This window comes from Tiliqua scincoides, chromosome 1, assembly GCF_035046505.1.
Source record: "Tiliqua scincoides isolate rTilSci1 chromosome 1, rTilSci1.hap2, whole genome shotgun sequence".
Classification (NCBI taxonomy): domain Eukaryota; kingdom Metazoa; phylum Chordata; class Lepidosauria; order Squamata; family Scincidae; genus Tiliqua; species Tiliqua scincoides.
In genome coordinates, this window is record NC_089821.1 from 74,824,473 (window position 1) to 74,845,204 (window position 20,732).

A 20,732-nucleotide genomic window follows, 5' to 3' on the forward strand; every position below is an offset into this window, starting at 1 on the left:
AGAAGACTCTCTTCCTCCTCCTCCTCCTCCTTGCTTTCATTTGTGTCACTCATCAAATCCCAGAGATATTTGGGTGTGCAGTTTTGAGACTGATAGGTGGAAGATTTCCAGAAAGAATACATCTTCCTCGAAACAGCAAGAGCTGAGACTCCATTTTCATGTCCTCTCTAAAGAGCAAACTTCCCCCTTTATTCCTAAGAAAAAGAGGCATTGCTGGGTTTGATTAAACAACCTTCTCCTTCCTGCTCCTTTCCTGTCTTTGTAAATACTAGAGTACTAGCCAAGTGACTGAGGCAGCCGGCTTAATCTGCATCAGTCAGCCAGCTATGGGTGATGGCTGCCTAATGAGAAAATGATGGCAGTGGTTTTGCTGTCAGCCCTCCCTTCATTCTTATGTGCATGTGTGTGTCAACTTCCATCCCAAGCTGTTTATGGTCTGTCAGACTAAGATGTTATTATTTGGGTACTTCTCTGGCTTTCAGAGCAATGCAAACAGAACAGATCTGGTTATTTGTGTACTCCCAACAAAACTCTGGTTACAATTTCTTACCTGCCAAAATACAGTGATGAGGATGCAATCCTAATTTGTGCTGGAACAGGCAGGCTGAATTCAGGGCAAGGCAGCTGTGGGTTGGGGTGCAACTTGGAGTAAGGAGATTTTATTCTCCTTAAATTGTGTGCCAGTCAGCCCTATGGGGCTACTTGGATCTGCGCTCATGGATCTGTGTGGCCCATGTAATGCTGGTTAGGCTGGGGTCAGGGGTTAAGATCCAGAGCTGTGCTGCCACGACAGGTTCCACCCCATCCTGGGCCCAGTCCACCAAGCATTCCATCCTCCCCTGCCCAAATACACCCCCTCCCTGGCTCCATTACACCCTCTCGCCATCCTCTTCTATCCCCTGTGCAGGTCTCCCCAGGCCGTGTCCATGCCCTGTCCATGCTCAGGTCCAGTGCTGCTAGGCCAGCGTACATCCTCGTACTGGCCTAGCCTGCTCCTGAGTGGTTGCAAATATACTTCATGGCACATTTGTGACACTCGAGAGCCAGTGCAAGGGACTTGTGCTGGCTTGGAGGGTGGTTGGGATTGTGCTGCCCATGAGTTTGGACCCTGAAACCAGTTTCCACAGACCACTATTTCCAACTTAAAAAAAAATAAATTGGGTGGCCTCTGCCTGAAATGGTGAAACACAAGTGTCTGCAGTGACTTGGAAGGGAAGTCTGCATAGTAACATGATTATCTTGCGATTATATGGCGATAGCTGCAGTGACTTGATAAGCTTGAGTATATGTCTGCAATCCCAACGATTGCCCTGTTCCCGAGAATATGTCTCTTTCTTTGGGCCATTGCCCTTGGAAAGTAGGAGACTGACAGGGAAGGACCATGAGGATGTGTTGAGATTTGCCATGAAGTGACTGATGTGTCACAATTTGAACGTGTGAACTTACCCCGTTTGGTTTAAGACTGAAGGTGGGCAATAGTTCTTTTAAGAGACCTGAAAATGGTGTGAGAGCTCTATCGCCTCTTCACATGATGGAAGCACATTTTTTTGTGTTTGACTGTTGCCTGCAAAGCCTGTTTACCAGAGGCAAAACTGGAATGAGTGTACACTTACACTCATGGCCCCAATACCTCTTCCAATGGTTTGAACAGTCTGAAAAACTGAACATTCACTTTGCAAGTGCCTTGTTGCAATCGTCCAAAGATCCTTTTTGCTTCCTTCAGTGGCCTGCATGAGTAACCCTCTCCCACTGTTGCTCCAAGGCAGCTAGTATTGAGTGAGTGTACAGTACTGCCTCCATCTGGAAGTTCTACATACCCATCGTGGCTAATAGACATATCCTCCTCCATGAATTTGTCTACTCATCTTTTAAAGTTACTAGTAGAATGAAAAATGAAACATCCAGTCCAAGTGGTTTGTCTTAGAATTTATATAAATTTTTCCTTTGTGTGCTTGTATCTGTTCCTGCTGCAGCTACTCTGTCATGCAGCTCAATCCTCACGCAGGTTTCCTTGGAAGTAGGTCTCAGTATGGTTGATATCCCCTTAAGTGTGCATAGGAGTGCATCTCCAATTCCATAAGCAACACAGGTTAGGCTTTTGACTGACATTTGCTCCTTCCCAAGTTCATCTTTGATTCCATGAACTGTTACTTGACTGAAATATGACACAAATAATTCCTTAACCAACTTCCTTCTTGCTGAAGTTTTGCTACCTCAGCAACTAGGATGGGCGACCACATACCAGAGGAACTGTCTGTTTAGCACAAAGCACAGCTCCTGGAATGGAGCGTAACAGCAGCAGCTGTGAGGCTTCTGTTTAGTTTAGAAAATACAGTTAAGGATGGACACTTTTTGGATGAATGTATGCAATGAGAGGGAGACAATGATGGAAGCTTTCTGCTCTCAATTCAGCAGATGTCTTTTGGGTTCCCTCTCTTTAAAGCCATGAGAGGAAAAGAAAATGGAAATATGGTATCACATGTGAGTCTGCTCTCAGACATGATGAGCTCCCTTTTCAGCATCCTCCCTTTGAAGATTCACAGCTGTTTCTAGAATTTCAACCAGCCTTTGTGTATGTGAAGGGGGAACAGTATGTGTCCATGAGATAAAGTGATCGTTCCACCTTGATAATGTGCATCTCCAAAGAGAGTGCAAAAGAAAAGTTCTCTTTTATCAGAATGGTGTTGGAAATGTTGGCATTGGTCTTCAAAAGTATCTTGCAGCCAGAGCCCATGCTCCAGTTTCGAATGAGGGCTTGTCCTTGACTGCTCAGCACTTAATGATGGAACAGATATTGAAGCTCAAGTTGTACTCAGATGTCTTACTCTGAAGTGGTGCCATTGGATTTGAAGGAAGTATTCTGGTGTGGCGAGATCTGATCAGCGGTGTCACTCAGGGGGTGTGGGGAGTGCACGCTGCATTGGGTGACATGCTCAGGGGGGTGACACCACTACTGGCTTAAATTTTTTTTTTAATTTTGGTACTTTCAAATAATACTATCATGTTATATATCATTCGATGTTTAATTTTCATGCAGGATACAAAGAAACAAACAGCATTAAAATACCTCTATTCTATCAAATAGCCAAAAAACCAGTGGGGAGGAGCAATGATGCATCAAGCCCACCACCTGGGGCATTGCCCTGCCCACTATATGGAAGGAGGTCCATCATATGGGTGCTACATTGGCCTCCCACATTTGGTGGTGCAAAACCTAGGGATGCCACTGGGTCTGATAAAGTGTTCTTTACTGATTCTGGCTTCCTTTCTGCTGTAGGAAGAAATTCCACTAAAAGCTTTGGAAAATAATGGAGGTGCCTAAAAGAGAATAATGGAGGTGCCTCATGAATCTGCTTGGAGTGAGAGTTCCACAAGCAAGGCACCACCACCAAAAAGGGCCTCTCTCTGGTTGCTGGTGGTGGTACCTGGAGAAAAGCCTCAGAAGTTGGTTTCTATAACAGAAAGTGATCTCTTCAGCGGCCTGTCTCAAAGTCCTTTAGGGCTTTAAACATCCATGTCAGCATTTGAATTGTGCCTGGGGGAAAAATAATAAACTCCTGCCTTCTTGTCACAATTACCACAATTCAGCACTTTGAATTGTGCCGGGGGGGGGGGGGAGGAAGGGGAGAAATTCCTACCCTTTTTGTTGCTGTACACTCTAGTCACTAGTTCTGTTCACTTCCTTTTCAGTCAGAAGGCACCAAGCTGCAGAAGGATCTCCGGACATACCTGGCTTCAGTTAAAGGTAATGCCTGGAGAAATAGCTGTGGCAGCATTTTTAGAATCTTCTGCTGTAAGGTAAATGTCAGCAGGCACTAAGTGTTCCTCTTGTTTTGCCAATAAAGGGGAAGTGTCAATATGATCTTTAGGAAGCTGCAACTAAGTATTTAATAAATTGTAGGAGATTAGTGGAGGTCAGAGGAAGCCACCTTCTGAAGAGAGAGCCTACACAGTTTAATATGGTCAGCACTGACTGGCAGTGGCTCCCCAAGGCTACAGACAGAAATTGTTCCCCTGCCTACCTGGTGATACTGCTCGGGATTGGACCCAAGATGTCTGAATGCAAAGTTGGTGCCCTGCCACTGAGGTACAGCCCCTCCCTATCAAGTATTTAGCAAGAGCAACTTCTGTTTATTTGCAAGATAGCATGGAAATTGCTTTTCCCTTGGGCATATGTTACAGGAACACAATGTGCCCAACAGGGCTTCGAGCAATTGCTGTTACAGGTTTTGGGCACTGGGGCTTTCATGTGACCTGGTGATGGATCTATTTGATAACCCTGAATTCCTATGTCAAGAGAGAGAGTCTTGGTAATCAAAATGGGGACTCCGGATCTCTGGTACCCACTGTCCTGCTTTTGAATCACTTTGTTATTGTATTTAAATGAGTTCAGCTTAATTGTGTTGGTCAAAAGATTCTTTCAATGAGCTAAAAAAGAAGGAAATGTTCAATCTACTTCTAAGATTTCAGCCAGGCAACGTGTTTTGAAAATTACAACTTTGTAAAAAAATACCTTTTGTTAAAAACTGCAAATTGACCACATCCAAAAGATTCTGCTTGCTTGAACAATAATGACTAACAAAATAAACCACTATTTTGAAACAGAGATGTCCTATTTTCTATTATGCTTTCACAATGCTTAATTGCTGGCTGGTCAACAGCAATTGTTATATGAATGTGGATGTGTCCTTGTGCTTAACATCTGCTTTACATGCCTGCAAAATAACTCATATGTGCCACAATCTTTTACGTTTACTTAAAGAAATCCTACTGTGTTCAGTGGGACTTATTTCTGGGTAGTAGTGCATAGGATTAAAGACTTGTGATGCAATCCTAACCGTAGCTTGGGCCGGCGTGGCCATCCCAGCACCAGGGATGCAAAGGTGTCATAAGGCATGTTTGCAGCTACTTGAGAGCAGGCTGGGCCAGCACGGAGGCCTGCACTGGCTCAGCAGTGCCGGATCTGTCCTCTGAGCCAGCCGGCACAGGTACGTTCGCACCAGGTGGTGCGGTGGGTGGTGGGAGAGGTTGATGGTAGGGCTGTTTGGAGGCAGGGAGGGAGCATTTTTGGGCAGAGAGAGGGCGAAATGGGGAGGAAGATTGGACCTGAGAGGGGGATGAGATTGGCGGAGCAGGCCTCTGTTGTATCCTAATCTCCTTCCCTGCCAGCCTGTTATTAGGTCTATATAGCTGGTGCGGATCCAAGAAGCCCCGTGGGGTGTCTGGTGTGTTACTCGGGGTAAGGGAAAATATATCCCCTTACGTCCAGTTTCCTAAGCTGCTTTGCATTCAGCATAAGCCATGCAGCCTAGCTGCGCCAGCACAGTTTAGGAATGGGCTGTCTAAGTATTGTCTTGGGTTTGGGGTGAACCTTTGGTCAAGAAAATGGAGTAATTCCTCCCTTCTTTACTCTTTGGGAAAGGTTCTTGGTGAGACACTGCTGGGTCACTAAAATTCCTGGTCTGTCTTTTGTCTCCAAGCAATGCACGAGGCCTCCAAGAAACTGACAGAATGTTTGCAAGAAGTGTATGAACCGGAGTGGCCGGGCAGGGACGATACTAACAAAATAGCAGAGGTGAGATGCTATTTCATTACCAAGAATGATTATTGCTTATGTGTTATAAAGTTTCCCTCCTTTGTGGGAGTCATAATTGTTCAGGTGAAAAGAGTTGCACTGGTTGAAGCTTTATAATGCAGTGTGTTCTTTGTGGTCTGTCATTTGATTTTAATCCCCATTAGAACAACAAAAAACCTAACACAGCCAAGACAACAGTAATTGGTTTCAGTCCCCAGAAGGACGGTATAGATTGCATTAAAAAAAACACAACAAAAACTCTTCCATATCCTAATTTGCAACTATTCCTATTGTGTGGACAAAAGGCACTTGCTGATGACATGGCTACGTAGATCAGCATTGTAATGGAAGGCCAAATTCTACCAAAAGCTATAGCATTTGCTGAACTAAATCAGGTAGAGTCCAATCCTGAGCTTTGTTACTTCTGGCGCTGCTGCTCGGCTTTGGCTCTGGGTGTCATAAATGTGCTGTAAAGCACATTTACAGCACCCAGGGAGTAGGGAACACTGGACTAGTGCCAGTGGGCATTGTGCCTCAGCACCGAGAGGATGGCCAGCTGGTGCTCCAGCAGCAACAGCCAGCGGTGAGTGTTATTGAGGCAAGGGAGGAGGCACGGAATGGGCAGAATGGGGTGGAGGGAGGGAGGATTAGACCAGCGAGGAGAGTGGGAACAGTGGCAGCCTCTGCCATTGAATCCTAATCCCCCTCCCAAGCCAAACAACCCAACACGGGCTTCCTTGACTCTACACCTGTTCAAACATGAACACAAAGCCAAGGAGACCTATTGCTGCCTGTTGCTTTCTGCCCAGGGGAAGAGAGAGAACAGTCCCTTCCCCTGAGGAGACCCTGGCAGTAGCCACAGCACCCACAGGACCCGGCATTTGCCATTTTGGTGCTGCTTAAGCCTTGGTTGCCGCCAGATTCAGGATTGGGCTGTTAGTCCTTAAGGTGCCATAGGACTCTTTGTGGTCATCAGTGTTTGTGATGAAAAAGCCTCTAAAAATTCTGAACTATGTGAGATGCTATGGTGAAAATTACCAATTTCACACCATTCCATGATTGTTTTGAATCGTTCCATTTCTTGGGGTGGTTCCTGTTTGTAGCTTAGCATCCTGAAGTGACTGCTGAACCAGACCGAGATAGACCATTATTGTTCTATCATTGTTTGTTGACTTCTTCTTGTTCCCTCCCCCCCCCCAACTGACCAGTATGCAAAATCCTTGAGCCAGCTCATTGGTCTGTGAAGCCCACTTGATTCCCAAGAGTGGGATATTTAGGTATCTCAGGTGATCCCAAGTATCCAGTCCCACAGGTAAAGCCTAGTTAGCACCTAGAGGGTATAAGATGCGGAGTCATGCACTTGTCTTCATGCATTTGCTCTGGCTCTACATTGGGAGCACTTGCTGTTTTATGGGGGCCAACTTGCCTGCCCAGCTAGGTGTGAGTGCAAGGACTGACAAGAGTACTCAAAGAAATCAAGTTAATGGCTTGTTTTATTTTTAGGTTTTTTTTTTTATAACCTCCATGACATCCTTTGCTCAACTCCTCTCTAAACCTTGCTTTGCCTTTTCATGTTTCCTCAGATGCTTTGTTTTTGCCTTTTTATGTTACCCCTTGTTGCCTTGGTGCTTTTATTCCTTACTGTTACCATTTAATGCTGTTTGGTCTTGATGCACTTGAGTGGAAGCTGGTTTGCCCAGTCTTCCAATACTTCCTGCCTTCGCTACTATCTGGCTTTGAAAGCCAGACCTTTAGGAATTTGGGTACTAAGTTTCCCAAGGCAACATCCTCCTGCCTAGTTTTGCCTGAACTTGGGCAATGGTAGTAAGAACTTCAGATCCAATTTCAGGACAAGTTAGAAGTGAATGTTTGTTGATAGGCACTGTTCCCTGTTCATCTACTATAGAGGGAGAATGAGGCATAGTTAGGCCTGTTTTTAAGTGGAAGGTATTTTGTGCCTTTGACCACTGTTTGAGTGACAAAAATTTAACAAACACTGCTTCTCCTGCCTCTTAGAGGTGTAATGCAGGGTGAGAGGGTGGTGGTTGTGGAACCTTTCTGTATCAAATTTCTGTTAGCACTGCTGCTTTTAAAGGTGCAGGAACCCTAGGCATAGCTCCCAGCAGGAACCAGTAATGATATCACTGCGTTCCTCAGACTTGTCATGGCATAGATCATCTGAGGCTGGATTAGTTCCTGCTCCATATAGTTTTTCTTAGCTTTCAGTTTCGAGCTTTGTAACCCATTTTATCCTTTCAAAACTGCTGTGAGAAGCTGTGTGATGCTGACTAGTCCAGGACCACACATTCAATAACAATGTATAAGCAGAAATGTTTGAAGATCTGAACAGTCTGGCTAGTGAACTGTGTGCGCTACTCATTGTAAATGACATTCTCTAGTTCTACCACCTTCCATTGGTTTGTCCCATGCACTAGCCAAATATTTATCAGATGTTGGGAATCATACTTACTTTACTGTAATTCCTGTTTACTTTTTGAGATGTTTCATTTCATCTAAAGAACTTTAAGGACTTTCTTGAAAGGTAAGTGTCCATTGGTGCAAAGAAGGGCAATGAATAAATTGTACAGTGAGTCTAGACTTCACACATACTAGGCACGATCCAGTCTGGAAAAGTTCAGCATTTGTGAGTCATGTTGGTTTCAATGAGAACTTTTTCAGTAGGAGCTTGAACCTTTCCATTTTTAACCGAGAGGATTAAAAGTGCTGACCTTTGACTGGATCCTGTCTTATGTTTGTTAAGGTTAATTTTTGTATGGGATGGTTGGTGTTGGTCCCTGCTTTGTCCTAATGTAAGCAGGTTGCAAGAAAAACAGCAAATACAGCAGAGTACTTTCAGCAGATGTATTTGAGCAAGGGATATCACATAGAGTTGTCAGTAAACAGTCCAAGAGTCAACACAAAGAGCAGTCAGTCCAAGTATAACAAATCCAAATCAGTTTCCAACAATACACAGTCAAAGGTTCAGTCCATAAGTCAGTAATAACATATACATACAGTATCCAGCCTCCTCAGTCACTGGCAGCAGTTCCTCAGTTATCTCCATCAACTCCCCTACTGCTGCACTGGAAGCTCCAGCAGACTAACCTTATGTAGTCAGCTTAGCCAATCAGTGCTGGCTTGGTCACACCCAGGGTGTGTCAGTCCCAGGTGCCTGCTGATTCTGCTGACTCAGCAATCTACACCTGCTCCCTGAACCAACTTGTAAGCTGTGGTTCTGCTTCCCTCAGAACTCAAAGCTAACAATGTTTTCACATGTGCTCATCTAAAAGTATAAACTGTAAGGTTGTTTTTTTTCTCTTCTAGAACAATGACCTGCTGTGGACAGACTTCCATCAGAAGCTGGTAGACCAGGCACTGCTAACTATGGACACCTACCTCGGGCAGTTTCCAGACATAAAAGTATGGAGCTTTCTTTAGTGTCATCTTACTTCTTTTTGAAAAATGAGACCAAGCAGTCAGAGTGTCAAGGAAGAGTTTTTTTTTTTTGTAAGACTCTTGCATAAGTCCTATCCCTTGGAATCTTGCCTTGTCCTCTCACCATTGAAGACTTATTTCCCTACTGAAGCCCAAATAGACATTAGTCCTAGTGTCATTGTTGGGCAAAGTGGGTTTAATTGATGAGTGGTGAGGCAAAAGTCTTGGATCCACCCATAGTGCCCTTTGATCAAAGTTACCTTCTTGGATATAATGTGCCACTAACTTGTATGAGTGTTGAAAACTATTTGTGCAGGCCAGAAAACATGAGGTCTTAAACTCATCAATACTGGTATAGACTGGGCTAAAGATAATATATAATTTGCAATAGCATGCATTTCCCTGGTGTGTGCATTGGATGAGTGTTTCTTATAATACTTAACAACATGGGAATGCATTTAATGTCAGAAAGCTAATGTTCATTCAGTAGGATGAAAAAGCTTCTCTCTTGTCCAGTTTCCCTGCAAATGTCAATTGTTGTGTTTGCTGGCCATTGAGTTTCTCTCCTACTTTTTCTTTTACTGTACTTTTCCTTTTGCATTCTTATGAATTCATTTTTCAACATCAAATTCTGGCCTCTGGCTGTAGAACAAAACAGTGGAATCTTTGTTATCTGATGGCTTTAAGTTTATAAAAAATTAGTCTAGATAAAAGATTGATTCATGTCTTCACTCCCATTTCATATCCTGGAGCTCTCAAAGGAAGACATGAAGTGGTATTTTTTCTAATGCTCTTTAAAGACAAGTGGATTAGGAGGCCATGCAAAAACGCACATTCTCCCTCCAAAGAACTGAGCGTGCTGGCCAGTTTGTGCAAATAAAAATCAAGACAGATCTTAATCTCTGCAGTTTCTTTCCTTCTGAAAACTATCCTCGTTTTCTAAAGGAGGTGGGAATTCTTAAATTATTTCAAAAATTGAGTACAAGAACATTTTGTGAATTTGCTTTTGTGGCTGGATTATCATCTTTGTCACTGTATGAGGCTTTCCTTTGTCTTTAGGGTAAAAAGCTTTTTGTTTTTTCCCATCCTTCCCTCACCACTCCCTTTTTTCCCCAAGGAAGCGTAATAATCAAGGAGCTGTTGCTCGCAATGCACTGAGTTGGTTGGTTACATCTAGTAAAGTTCCTTGTTTAATATAGACATACCGTTGCTAGGGAGGACTGCAGTCCTATCCTGAGAACAATCTTCTCCCTAGTGTCAGATCCTGTCCTGTGTGATTTTTCTCTCCCAAGCAGCAAATGGCTTTGAGAAGTTGAAAAGGAAATGTACTTGCAATATGGCAGTCCTTGTAACTGTGTTTCCACATGGAAAAAGTTAGCTTGGCTCTGTACCAGTGAAATCAAATACCTCATTTAATCCTCGTGTACTGCATGCCAGAAGAGCGACAAAACCAAGTTTCCCTCCTTTTCTCTTCAGGGTGGGGGAAGGGCAGGGAGGGGCGGTTCAGGCTCAGGAGGGAGCAGGAATGGCAGAGGAGTCTTCTACCATATCTTAACCCCCTTCCTGGGCCTGAAAGCCCTTGGACTACTTGGACTTGTACAAATGATTTTGATTATGCAGATCCAAGTAGCCCCATTGGGCATACAGGGGCTGTACATGGGGTAAGGGAACAAATGTTCCCCTACCCCAAGGAGATCTCTGGCCTGCTCAGTTTCAGCACTGGATATGGTGTGGGCTGTGTAGCTGTACTGTGCCAGAGCTGAATAGGATTGGGCTGTTATGTACTGCATTTTGATTGGTAGTAAATCTTATTTTTCTTATTGAACAAGTTCATTGTTTTAAGTTTCTTTGAATGTCTGAATTATAAAAAGAGTGAATTGCTTGGATGCCCACATAGTGGAATTTAGCTTTCTAACTTCTATCTTTGAATTGTCAAGATTGGTTGAATAAAGGTGACTGAGAGGAGAGAGCTGTATTTTCAATCTCCCGATGAATATCTGCACTCAATTTTGAGTTCACTGGAAGTTGGCTTCAACAGTAAAGTTGGCTCTTACAATCCTTACAGCCCAGTCTTATCCTTCCTTGGCACTCAGTGGTACAGTGGTGCTGAAATAGCCACTGTGTTATCCTGTTGGACCAGGAAAACTGCCGGAGTTCTCCATGGGGCAAGGGAACATCTCTAGATAGGCCACGATGCCCTGCAATCTGGCATGTTGCCTTTTGCAACATCCAGGAAGTGCCCTCTGCTGCAGGAATGCTCATTCCAGTGACACTAGGTATTTTTAGGATTGTGCCCTTTGTCATTGTTTAGAGAAGCTCTGAGACGTTTCCTCCTCTACATTTCAAGACCCCTTTGGAGGGTCAAGAAATTAATGTCGCTTCTCTATTTCCTTAATTACCTTTATTTATTAGTAGGATTTAATTAAAGGATTTAATTTCACCTTACTAATTAATATCAAAGTGGTTTACAACACAAAAACACCATCATACCAAAACATCAATCAATTTTAAGATGCTAGAAGAATTCTCCATTTGCGTATCTGCTGAGTGAAACTTTAAAAAAACAAACCAAAACCGCAAAGAATATGTCTCAATAAGAGATTAAAAAGACACAATAAATTACAGGTAACTTTTTAAAACAGGGTTAGCTACACCCCATTTGTCCAATTTAAAAACAACTGACCCTGAAACTGACTGTGATAGATTTAAAAGTTCCCCAGGCCTCAGAATGCCTTAAAAGGCATAAAAATGAGAGGAACCAGGAGTAGTGTTTGTTTTGTTTTTGTTTTTTTGCCTTACTTTGCTTATTCTGAAGCCTGTAGAGGCCACAGCATTGAGTCTCTCCTGCTGGCGGGAAAGTGCCTTACAGAAAACCTTCAGGAGGCGACCAAAGCACAGCTCCAGTCGCTTTCACAGAGTTCAAGTTGGGCAACACAGGGAGACCCGTGTTGAGCCACATCCATGGATGTAAAATCTGCAGATAAACAAGCTCCACCTGTATACTTTATTCCCCACTGAAAATCACCCACCAAAGCTGCCACATGATTTATCTTTATCACATTTGCTCACATGGGTATATACTGGGTCATTTCATTGTTATCCTCACAACACCCCTGTGAAATAGGCTAGGCTGACTTTGGTCACTTTTTACGCCTCATGATCTAAGCAGGGATTTGAACCCAGGGCTCCTCAGTCCAAATCCAGCACTGTCTTTGGCATCATACTGGCTCCCTATTCATTGTACTTGGGTTTGAAAGGAATGCCTTCCTTCAGAGAGTAGAGATGAAGTAATCTCAGGTGTTTTGCAGGGGCCTTTCCCAAAGAAACCTTTACATGTGTACATGAGCCCTTTTGTTAGCTTTAATGGTCTTGGGCCAAAGTCTTAATAGGAAATGGCTTTCTTAGCATTAAAATCTGACTGGCTTTTAATGTAACTGAAATCTTGAAAAATGCCCAGCAGCTCCAATCAGAGCTGCATGGAAAACCTAAATGAACCAAAGTATAAAACAAATGCAGTTGGTCTGGCGGGGCAGGAAAGGAAGGGCAAGAGAGTACAATGTTCAGACTGGGGCACAGATGCAACAGAAGGCATGCATGTTTGAGAGGACACTGCATAATGTCACAAACTATTTATGTGCTGGGTTGTTGGACCTGGCAAATGCAGTTGTTCTGCTCCTGAAATGTCATCTGTGATTCCAAAAGAACGACAGTCGCTAACTATGCAATGTGATGTTTTGGTCTATTCCATCTTAACTGTGTTCAAGCAGTTCTTGGAATTAGCATGAGCCGCTTCATGCTATAGGGAAGGTTAGAAAATTTTGGAAAGGTGGCAGAAATTAGGGGAGGGAATTTCTTCTGTGTGGCATCTTGCAACTACTGTGGCCCTTTGGCCTCCTGTCTCTGGTCTCAAGGGTGTCTCTGCAACACAAGGGTGTATCCCTCACAGCCAATCCTAACTGGGCCCAGTGCCACTAGGTGCAAAGTAAAGGATCGAAGTAAAAATGACACATTATGTTCTTGTTAGTTTAAAACGGTTTTGTTAAGTAGAGAGCCATGATCTGAAAGTGTGCAATTTGATATTTTTTTCCGTCTCAGTGATCAGCAAAGCTGTTTGGTGAATTTTCTTTACCACATGGCCTGATGGCTGCTGATATTTTACCCAGCCACAACTCTGTCCCTCTTTCTGCACAGCTCTGGGAGTGTGCAGTGCACCAGGGATCTGAGCATGTGGTAAAGCAGGTCACATATGCACTTAACCATATTCACAGAAAAAAAGGAAATTTAAACTTCCTCAGTCCATTGTCTGCAGCCTTAAACATGTTTCTGTAAACTTGTTTGGAGTGAGTTGCAAAGCGTTGCAAACACTTTGAGTTGCAAACCCTTCAGAGATTATTTGTCCATTAAATTACATTACCCTAGAATTCAGTAATTCATGCAAGGAAAGTGCCCTACAGGTAGACCTCAGCTGCGATACAAGGACATCTGCAAGAGGGATCTGAAGGCCTTAGGAGTGGACCTCAACAAGTGGGAAACCCTGGCCTCTGAGCGGCCCGCTTGGAGGCAGGCTGTGCAGCATGGCCTTTCCCAGTTTGAAGAGACACTTGGCCAACAGTCTGAGGCAAAGAAGCAAAGAAGGAAGGCCCATAGCCAGGGAGACAGACCAGGGACACACTATACTTGCTCCCAGTGTGGAAGGGATTGTCACTCCCGAATCGGCCTTTTCAGCCACACTAGACGCTGAACCACCATTCAGAGCGCAATACCGTAGTCTTTCGAGACTGAAGGTTGCTTACAGTAGAATTCAGTAATAATTGTATTAATTTTTCTTTCTTTCCTCCCCCACCCCATCCCTTCAGTCTCGCATTGCTAAGCGGGGAAGGAAACTTGTGGATTATGATAGTGCCAGGCATCACTACGAATCTCTACAGACTGCGAAGAAGAAAGATGAAACCAAAATTGCCAAGGTAAGGAACCTTAGTTGAGTCGGGTATGGTAGGCCTCTCTCTCCTTTTAATGGGTGATTTAGCACATCTTTTTAAAATCAACTTATTCAACTTATTGCTAGTTCTTCTCAATTTAAAGAAAATACTGTAATTTTTCTAGTGTATCCTTTTATAGTATTCTGTAAACAAATGGAATGGAAAATGGCATAGAATCTCATATTTCCAGTTTTTGTGGCAAGACATCAGGTGACTGTAGTGATGTTAAGGAATCAAGGAAAGGAGGGAGGTCCGTGAAGGATACAGGCCTCTCCTCTTCTATCCTTGGTAGGGACAACTAATATGGGAGCCAGTCTTTTCCGATGTGCTCCTTTTCTTCTAAATTGCCAAAGCATTTGCACCTTTTATACTGTGACTAATCTCACTTCTGATAGGATAAGCTTTATTACCTGGAGTGGGAATGGCTTTGCAGCACCAACCTAAAGTAGTTTGTTTCCAAGCCCTGAGAAGCATTTTTGTGTTGTGCCTACTGAAAAATGTAGCTGCTCTTCCCCACATGCCCCAATCCACCTGAAGCTCTGCTAGGACTTTACCCTGGCTTGCTCCATCAGTGACTTCATAAGTATGAGATTCCAGGATTTTAATAGCTTCTGAATTAACCTTCTAATGTACTTAATTAGCAGTGCTCTTTTCCTCTGAAAGAAAAACAACAACACAAGAACTTTGAATTCTTGGCTGTCAGTTCTCCAGTATTCATGTCCATGACATTCCAGATTGTTAACTTGCTTTCATCTTTATTCTAAACATTTCCATTACAGATTTATGGGAAAGGCACAATACATATGGGAAAATGGAGAAAAGTATCTGTAGGACAAGCGTTTCTTCTCGGGGGAGGGTGACACAGGTTAAGCATGTCAAATGTGGTGGCTGTTAACCCTGCTTCTGAATATCATGAACCTAAGTAACTTTTCTGTCATACTGCCGTGACATACCATCATAACAATTCACCTTAGTGCACAACAGGGTGTAGATCCCCTTCCACTTTTTGCTAATTTACCAAAGGTTCCAGTTTTGCAGAGTCATAGCCTTCCCTCAAATGGTTTCTGGTAGAAGTTACAATAATTTTGTATTCTTGGGAGCTAGCTCATGATATAATCTGCCTTCTGAAGAACTGGAGCTTGATGGTGAGTTGATAGAACTTAATTTTAAGTACACTGGGAATGAAAGTCCAATAATTCTGGTTTGGAATTTCAAAATAGTTGGGTAATTATTTGAAATCAGAATGTAATATTTAATATTTTTTTTTTTTTGGTCCAGTGAGCCCTAGTAAAACGAAACAAAATGTAAAGTTAGAGTTTAGGGCTTTCTCTGTATAAATTGTATAATAGTTGCATGTTTATAAAACAAAACCCTCACATGATACAACTATTTCAATTAAAGTCAGATGCCTTAGTGCCAAAGTATTCCTCAGTGCCAGTTATTGAAAGAAACATTGTCAAGTGCAAAGAATAAAGTATAACTAAGAATGGATATGGGGAAATGATTCTTCTTCAGTCCTTTGAGACATGCGTCTCCCTCTTTCTGCAATAAGTGGGTCCCTTAAGAATGCATTATATACCTTATTTTACTGTTTATGTGGTTATGTTTTCAGTATCTGATCCCAAACGAATTCCAGCCTTCCCACTGCTGGTGTGGCAGGGAGAAGTATGGCTAGCGTGATTTCTTTTTTAATTCAGCAGCAGGAGAGCCAGCAGCTGATCTGTGTTGCTTCCCTCCAATTCAGCTGTTGAAAGCACAGGAACTGCTTGAAAGAGCAGTTGCATTATCATAGAATGTTTAAAGAAAGTGCTGAAAATTCTGAATAATCTGCATGCCTGCAATAATTATGTTCTCTCTTAATCCTGGCTTTTCTTAAACGTTGCTGGTGCCTCATGGAGTCGGACCTCTCCTCCTCTTCCTGGTGGAATTGGTTGTCTTCTAATGACTAATTTTCTTCTCTGTTGCTCTCTGCAGCTGGAGTCTTCATAAGCTCTGTTGGCCTTGGTACTCCCTGAGCACACTGTGGAGCCTTAATTACTGCTAGACTCGGCATGTTGCATAGGATTCACCCTTGACTTGTCTCTTAATGCTTCATGGTCTCCTGTTTGTCAGGGGTTGTTGCTCAGACCAGCCCTGTAACACACTTACTTACTTGTTTGTGTTTTGTTTCTTCTTTAAAGAAATTCTCAGAAGATGTCCATCTGTTTTCTTGTTTTTTGTTTTGAAAATGCTCTCACCAGCCTGTCTCATTGCTTGAGAAAGCTGCGCCTCAGTGGTGCCAAGGGAAGCTCCAAGCGCATCTCGTAGCTCAGACTAATCTGCTGCGGAACCAGGTGACAGCCAGCCTATCCTGCACTCTCTAACCCTGCATGCGCTATTTCTGTGTTGTGCTCTTAATCCCAAGGCAGCGTTCACTCTAACCACCCTCTGTAGGCACTATTTACTCTCTGAAGTAATGACTTTGGTTTTCTGCTTACTGGAATTTGTGGGAGACTCATGTAGGCCTCAGGCTGATGGACCTTCTTTTAACCTAACCAAGCCATGTATGAATTTCTTGTGGTCATCTGCTTGGAATTCAAAACATGTTTTTAAAAGCTGTCTGGTCTTCAACTTTTTTGTACTGATTTTGCTGTTAATAAATTTTGTCCCCAGCATTCCAGTGTAATGCTGGTCAGTAACTGGATTAAGGACAGTACCAATTGGCTGATCAGGATCTCTTGATAGATTGGTAGATGGTCGGCAAGAGTTCCTGACTCCTAAGAGTTTAACAGTAACAACAACAAAAAGGTTTTTAAAAAGTCAAAAGGCTGTTACAAACTGTGATATGTATTAATTCATGGGAGACGACTTCTATTGATGTAAGCTGGTCATTGTTGTGTCATAGGATGTAGTAGGTAAATGACTTTGCTCCCTCTGAGTCACTATTTTGCATTCAACACCACCATCCACTACTTTGCAGCTGGTTCTGCTTGGTGGTCTTTAGCTCCAGTAAAAGTTTGAAGAGATTCTGCAGGCTTGAAGTCTGTTCATGCCTGAATTGAATAATGAGAGCTCCACCCCTGTCCTTCCAATTAAATGTGTGAAATGGCTTAAGTGTGAAGCCAATTAAATTCCAAATTGTCTCCACTATTTCCTCAACTTGTCTCTGGGAAAAGGGAACTTGTGGTTCTTCTGGAGTGGCACCTACTGTGTCCTGCCTCAGTAGCTTAGGATAGCTTCTTCCCTGCCAGAGTTCTATGCTTGTTTTTAAACAATTTTGTTCTGTTCCAGATAACTTTTAAGTTTTATTCTCTATCAGCTCTCTTTCGAGGTTCTCTCCAAATGTTTTACAATTTTAGCTTTATGTTATATTGTTTTATGTTTTGCTAGCTGGGGCCCAATCCTATCCAACTTTTCAGCTTCGGTGCAGCCAAAATGTAGAACCAAGATAAGGGAACACACATTCCCATACCTTGAGGGGGCCTCTGTGACTGCCTTCCCCTCACAGAAAGCAGTGCATACCCCATTGGCACAGCAGCACTGGAACTGGACAATTGGATAGGATTGGGCCCTTAATCACTGAGAGGTTTGGGGTAAAAACACAGGGCACAGAGATTAATAATAATTGCTGGAGGTCATAGGAATTTGTCCTGGGGCCTTGGTTGCCAATCCCTGGAAGAGTAATTTCTGAGATACTTTGTGGGGGAAAGTGTTAGTATTAAGGTGACTGAGGATGCAAACATAATTAATTCCCACGGAATAAGCCAATGTGAATACAACGAGACTTGCGTATGCATGTAAAATCTTAACAGCAATATCTCCTTTGCCTGTTGGTTTTCCCATCCTCAGCAGCAGCACTCGCAAAGTGGCCGCCAACAGAGGACTGCACTCTCCATCGGCAGGCATTTTGTGACAGTAGAAGTGTCTTCTGCTACTGCAGTGGTTCTCAAACTGGGGCATCGCGACGCCCCAACCTGAGGGCCCCTTGGACTCTTTCCCCTTAAGGGGTGGGGGTCAGGCAGGAATGCAATCCCCAGGATCATGTCGCTAAGCGGGGTGCAGGGGCTGGCATGTACTTACTAGTACCTGGAGCAGATTCCCAGGGGTGTGGGGACCCCTGCGCGACTCTCTGCAGGGCTCCCTGAGCTTTAGAAATTGAAAATGGAGTGATCGTGCCCTACTTCTGGTTTGGGATCGCAGACCAGAGGGGGGGGGCGCAATTGCTCCACTTTTGTTTTCAGAAGGTTGGGAAACCCTGAGGAGGGTCTTGCAGGGCTCCCTGCACCCCCCTGGGAGGCTGCTGCAGGGACTGGTAAGTACATGACAGCTCCTGCGCCCCCCTTAGCCACCTGACCCTGGGGATCATGTCGCTGCCTTCCCCCCTCTGCCTTCCCTGCTCTCCCCCCCCCCCCACACACACACTTACAGTGGTTCTCAACTTCCCTGGGCATTTTAGAACCGCTGTGCTACTGAAAACCACTCTGCGCAGTGGCCCAATCCTGCACAGGATTGGGCTGTAGATGCACTTTCTGTGGATACTTTGTGGATGATGCACTTTATGTACATACACTGGACAAAGCAACTGTCAGATAATGAGGAACTAGTGGAGAAAGAGAAACAAATGCCTTTAATGACTGGAGGACAATCATTCACTGTCTTGGCTGGAAAGAACCACATTTCTTGTATGTTTCTGAGGAACTCATTGACTTTCCTGAATTAGTGAATGAATTGCTGCTTACAGGGTGAGAGTTTTGCTCATGTATGCCCTTGGATACTTTAGAGACTGATATTTGTCTATTAAGACCTTTATAGGGGATGCTGCAATGTCTGAGTTGATCCCAGCTTCTGTCCTTATGGCTTGAATCTTAAAAGTGTCTTTGAATAGCAAAGACTCTGTATACGTTTGTTAATTTGGGGATTTTACTTCATTTGGTGTACAAAAAAGGCATAAAATGTACCCTCTGACTTCAGGGGAAAGAAGGGAAGAAACAGGAAGGGAGATTATTGAATTTCTAATGGAGTTGCTAGCTTCTTTGAGTTCTAGAGAACTTGCTTTTTGTGAGAACCAATCCATTAAATCTGCTTCAAAATTTTCATTTTGCTTCTTTTGTCCTAGAGCATAGGTTCCCAAACTCTACAAGAGAATAGGGACCTCCCTAAGTACTTGAAGGGGAGAGCGTGATGGTGGGTTCAGGACCATGCTGCCGCAAAATAAAGGGGTTTTTGAACATACCTGAGGTGGTCCTCCTGCACCTCAGAGAGGCTCCAAAATGCAATCACAACCCTCTTCTGGTTTTCATTGTGAAACTAGAAGTGGGTTGCAGTCGCTTCAGAATGTGGCAAGCCCTCTGCGGGCCTCCCTGCACTTTGGAATGTAATTCTTGGGTCCCTTTTAGGGAGAAGGGTGGGATATAAATAAAGTTTATTATTATTATTATTATTATTGTTGTTGTTGTTGTTGTTGTTCTGAAGTGCAGGGAGGCCCGCAGAGGGCTTGCCACGCCTTCTTGAGGGCCATAGCGACCCCCAGGTATGTTGTGAAACACCTTTTCGCAGTGACAGCAAGATTCTGGAAGCAATGTAGTGACGTTGCCAACCCCCTTAAGGGAGTAGCAGCCTTTCTGCCCCATTGGGGCATTGCAACACCCCATTTTGGGAAAAGCTGCCCTAATGCACAGTATGGCTTGCTTCATCAACTCACCTTAAGATTTAGCATACTGTTGGCAGGATTCAAGATTGATGCCTCATGGGCAGATTTCCTCAGACTGTGCTGCTAACCCAAGGCCAATCCTATCCAATTTTCCAGTGCCGATATAGCCGAGCCAATGGGACATGTACTGCATCCTGTGGTGGAGAAGCAGTCACAGAGGCCCCCTCAAGATATGGGAATACTTGTTCCCTTACCTTGGGGCTGTGTTGTCGTTGCACCAATGCTGGAAAGTTGGATAGGATTGGACCCTCAGACTTCAATACTATGCACAGTTATCTGGCAGTAAGCATCGCTGAAAGTCAGTGGGACTTTTCTTGTAGACATGCATATGCTTGCGCTGTCATGGTCTGTTTCTTAGGCCTATTTCCTACCCTGTTCTTATGCCACAAGGGCTCTTCCATACTTAAAAAACATCACTTAGGGAAAGTCAGCAATGTTCCTTGTACTATCTCATGACTACCAAATGAACTAGTGTCTGTTCAGATTAATGTACCAAATTCAGAGACATGGTAAAATGGTTAGTCTGGTTGCATTGTAAAAGTCTGGACTAAAACCATGGCAAATACCATAGATTTGCTGCAGAGGATGACCCTCTAGAGATGGTTTAATAGCCATAAATTATTATGGCTTTGCTCAGAGAATTCTGGGGACTGTAATATCTCAAGGCCTGAGATTTTTTATCCTGTTGTTTGAAGGAATCCTTCCCAGGATTCCTTGCTTGCAAGCCATTACTTGAATGGACATGGAAGAGATTAAATGTGTAGGTTAGATATGACCCTTGAGAAGGTAGTAGCTCAGTACTTATGCCCAGCCCAAAGTCAGGCCCTGAGAGTCAGGATGGTGTAATGGTTCAGGAGTTGGACTTAGAGCTGGAAGATCCAGGTTCAAATCCTTGCTCAGCCCTGAAGCTTCCTGGGTGCCCTTGGGCCACTCACGTATCTCTCAGCCTCACAGGGTTATTGTGAGGACAAAAAGGAGGGAAGGAACCATGTGCATTACCCAAAGGAGGAAAGGTGGTATAAAAATGTTCAAAAATAAAGTGACCTGTTACCAA

The 20,732-nt window shown here is 43.7% G+C and overlaps 1 protein-coding gene across 3 annotated transcripts in view; it reads left to right on the top strand.

The window, feature by feature from the left end:
• BIN1 (bridging integrator 1) overlaps positions 1–20,732 on the top strand; it is a 139,074-nt gene that overhangs the window by 77,688 nt on the left and 40,654 nt on the right. For all 3 annotated transcript variants that reach the window (XM_066632130.1, XM_066632112.1, XM_066632121.1), the window contains exons 3-6: positions 3,691–3,745; positions 5,481–5,575; positions 8,900–8,995; positions 13,867–13,974. In XM_066632130.1, coding sequence (XP_066488227.1) covers positions 3,691–3,745; positions 5,481–5,575; positions 8,900–8,995; positions 13,867–13,974 — 354 coding nt within the window. The remainder of the gene's footprint in view (positions 1–3,690; positions 3,746–5,480; positions 5,576–8,899; positions 8,996–13,866; positions 13,975–20,732) is intronic.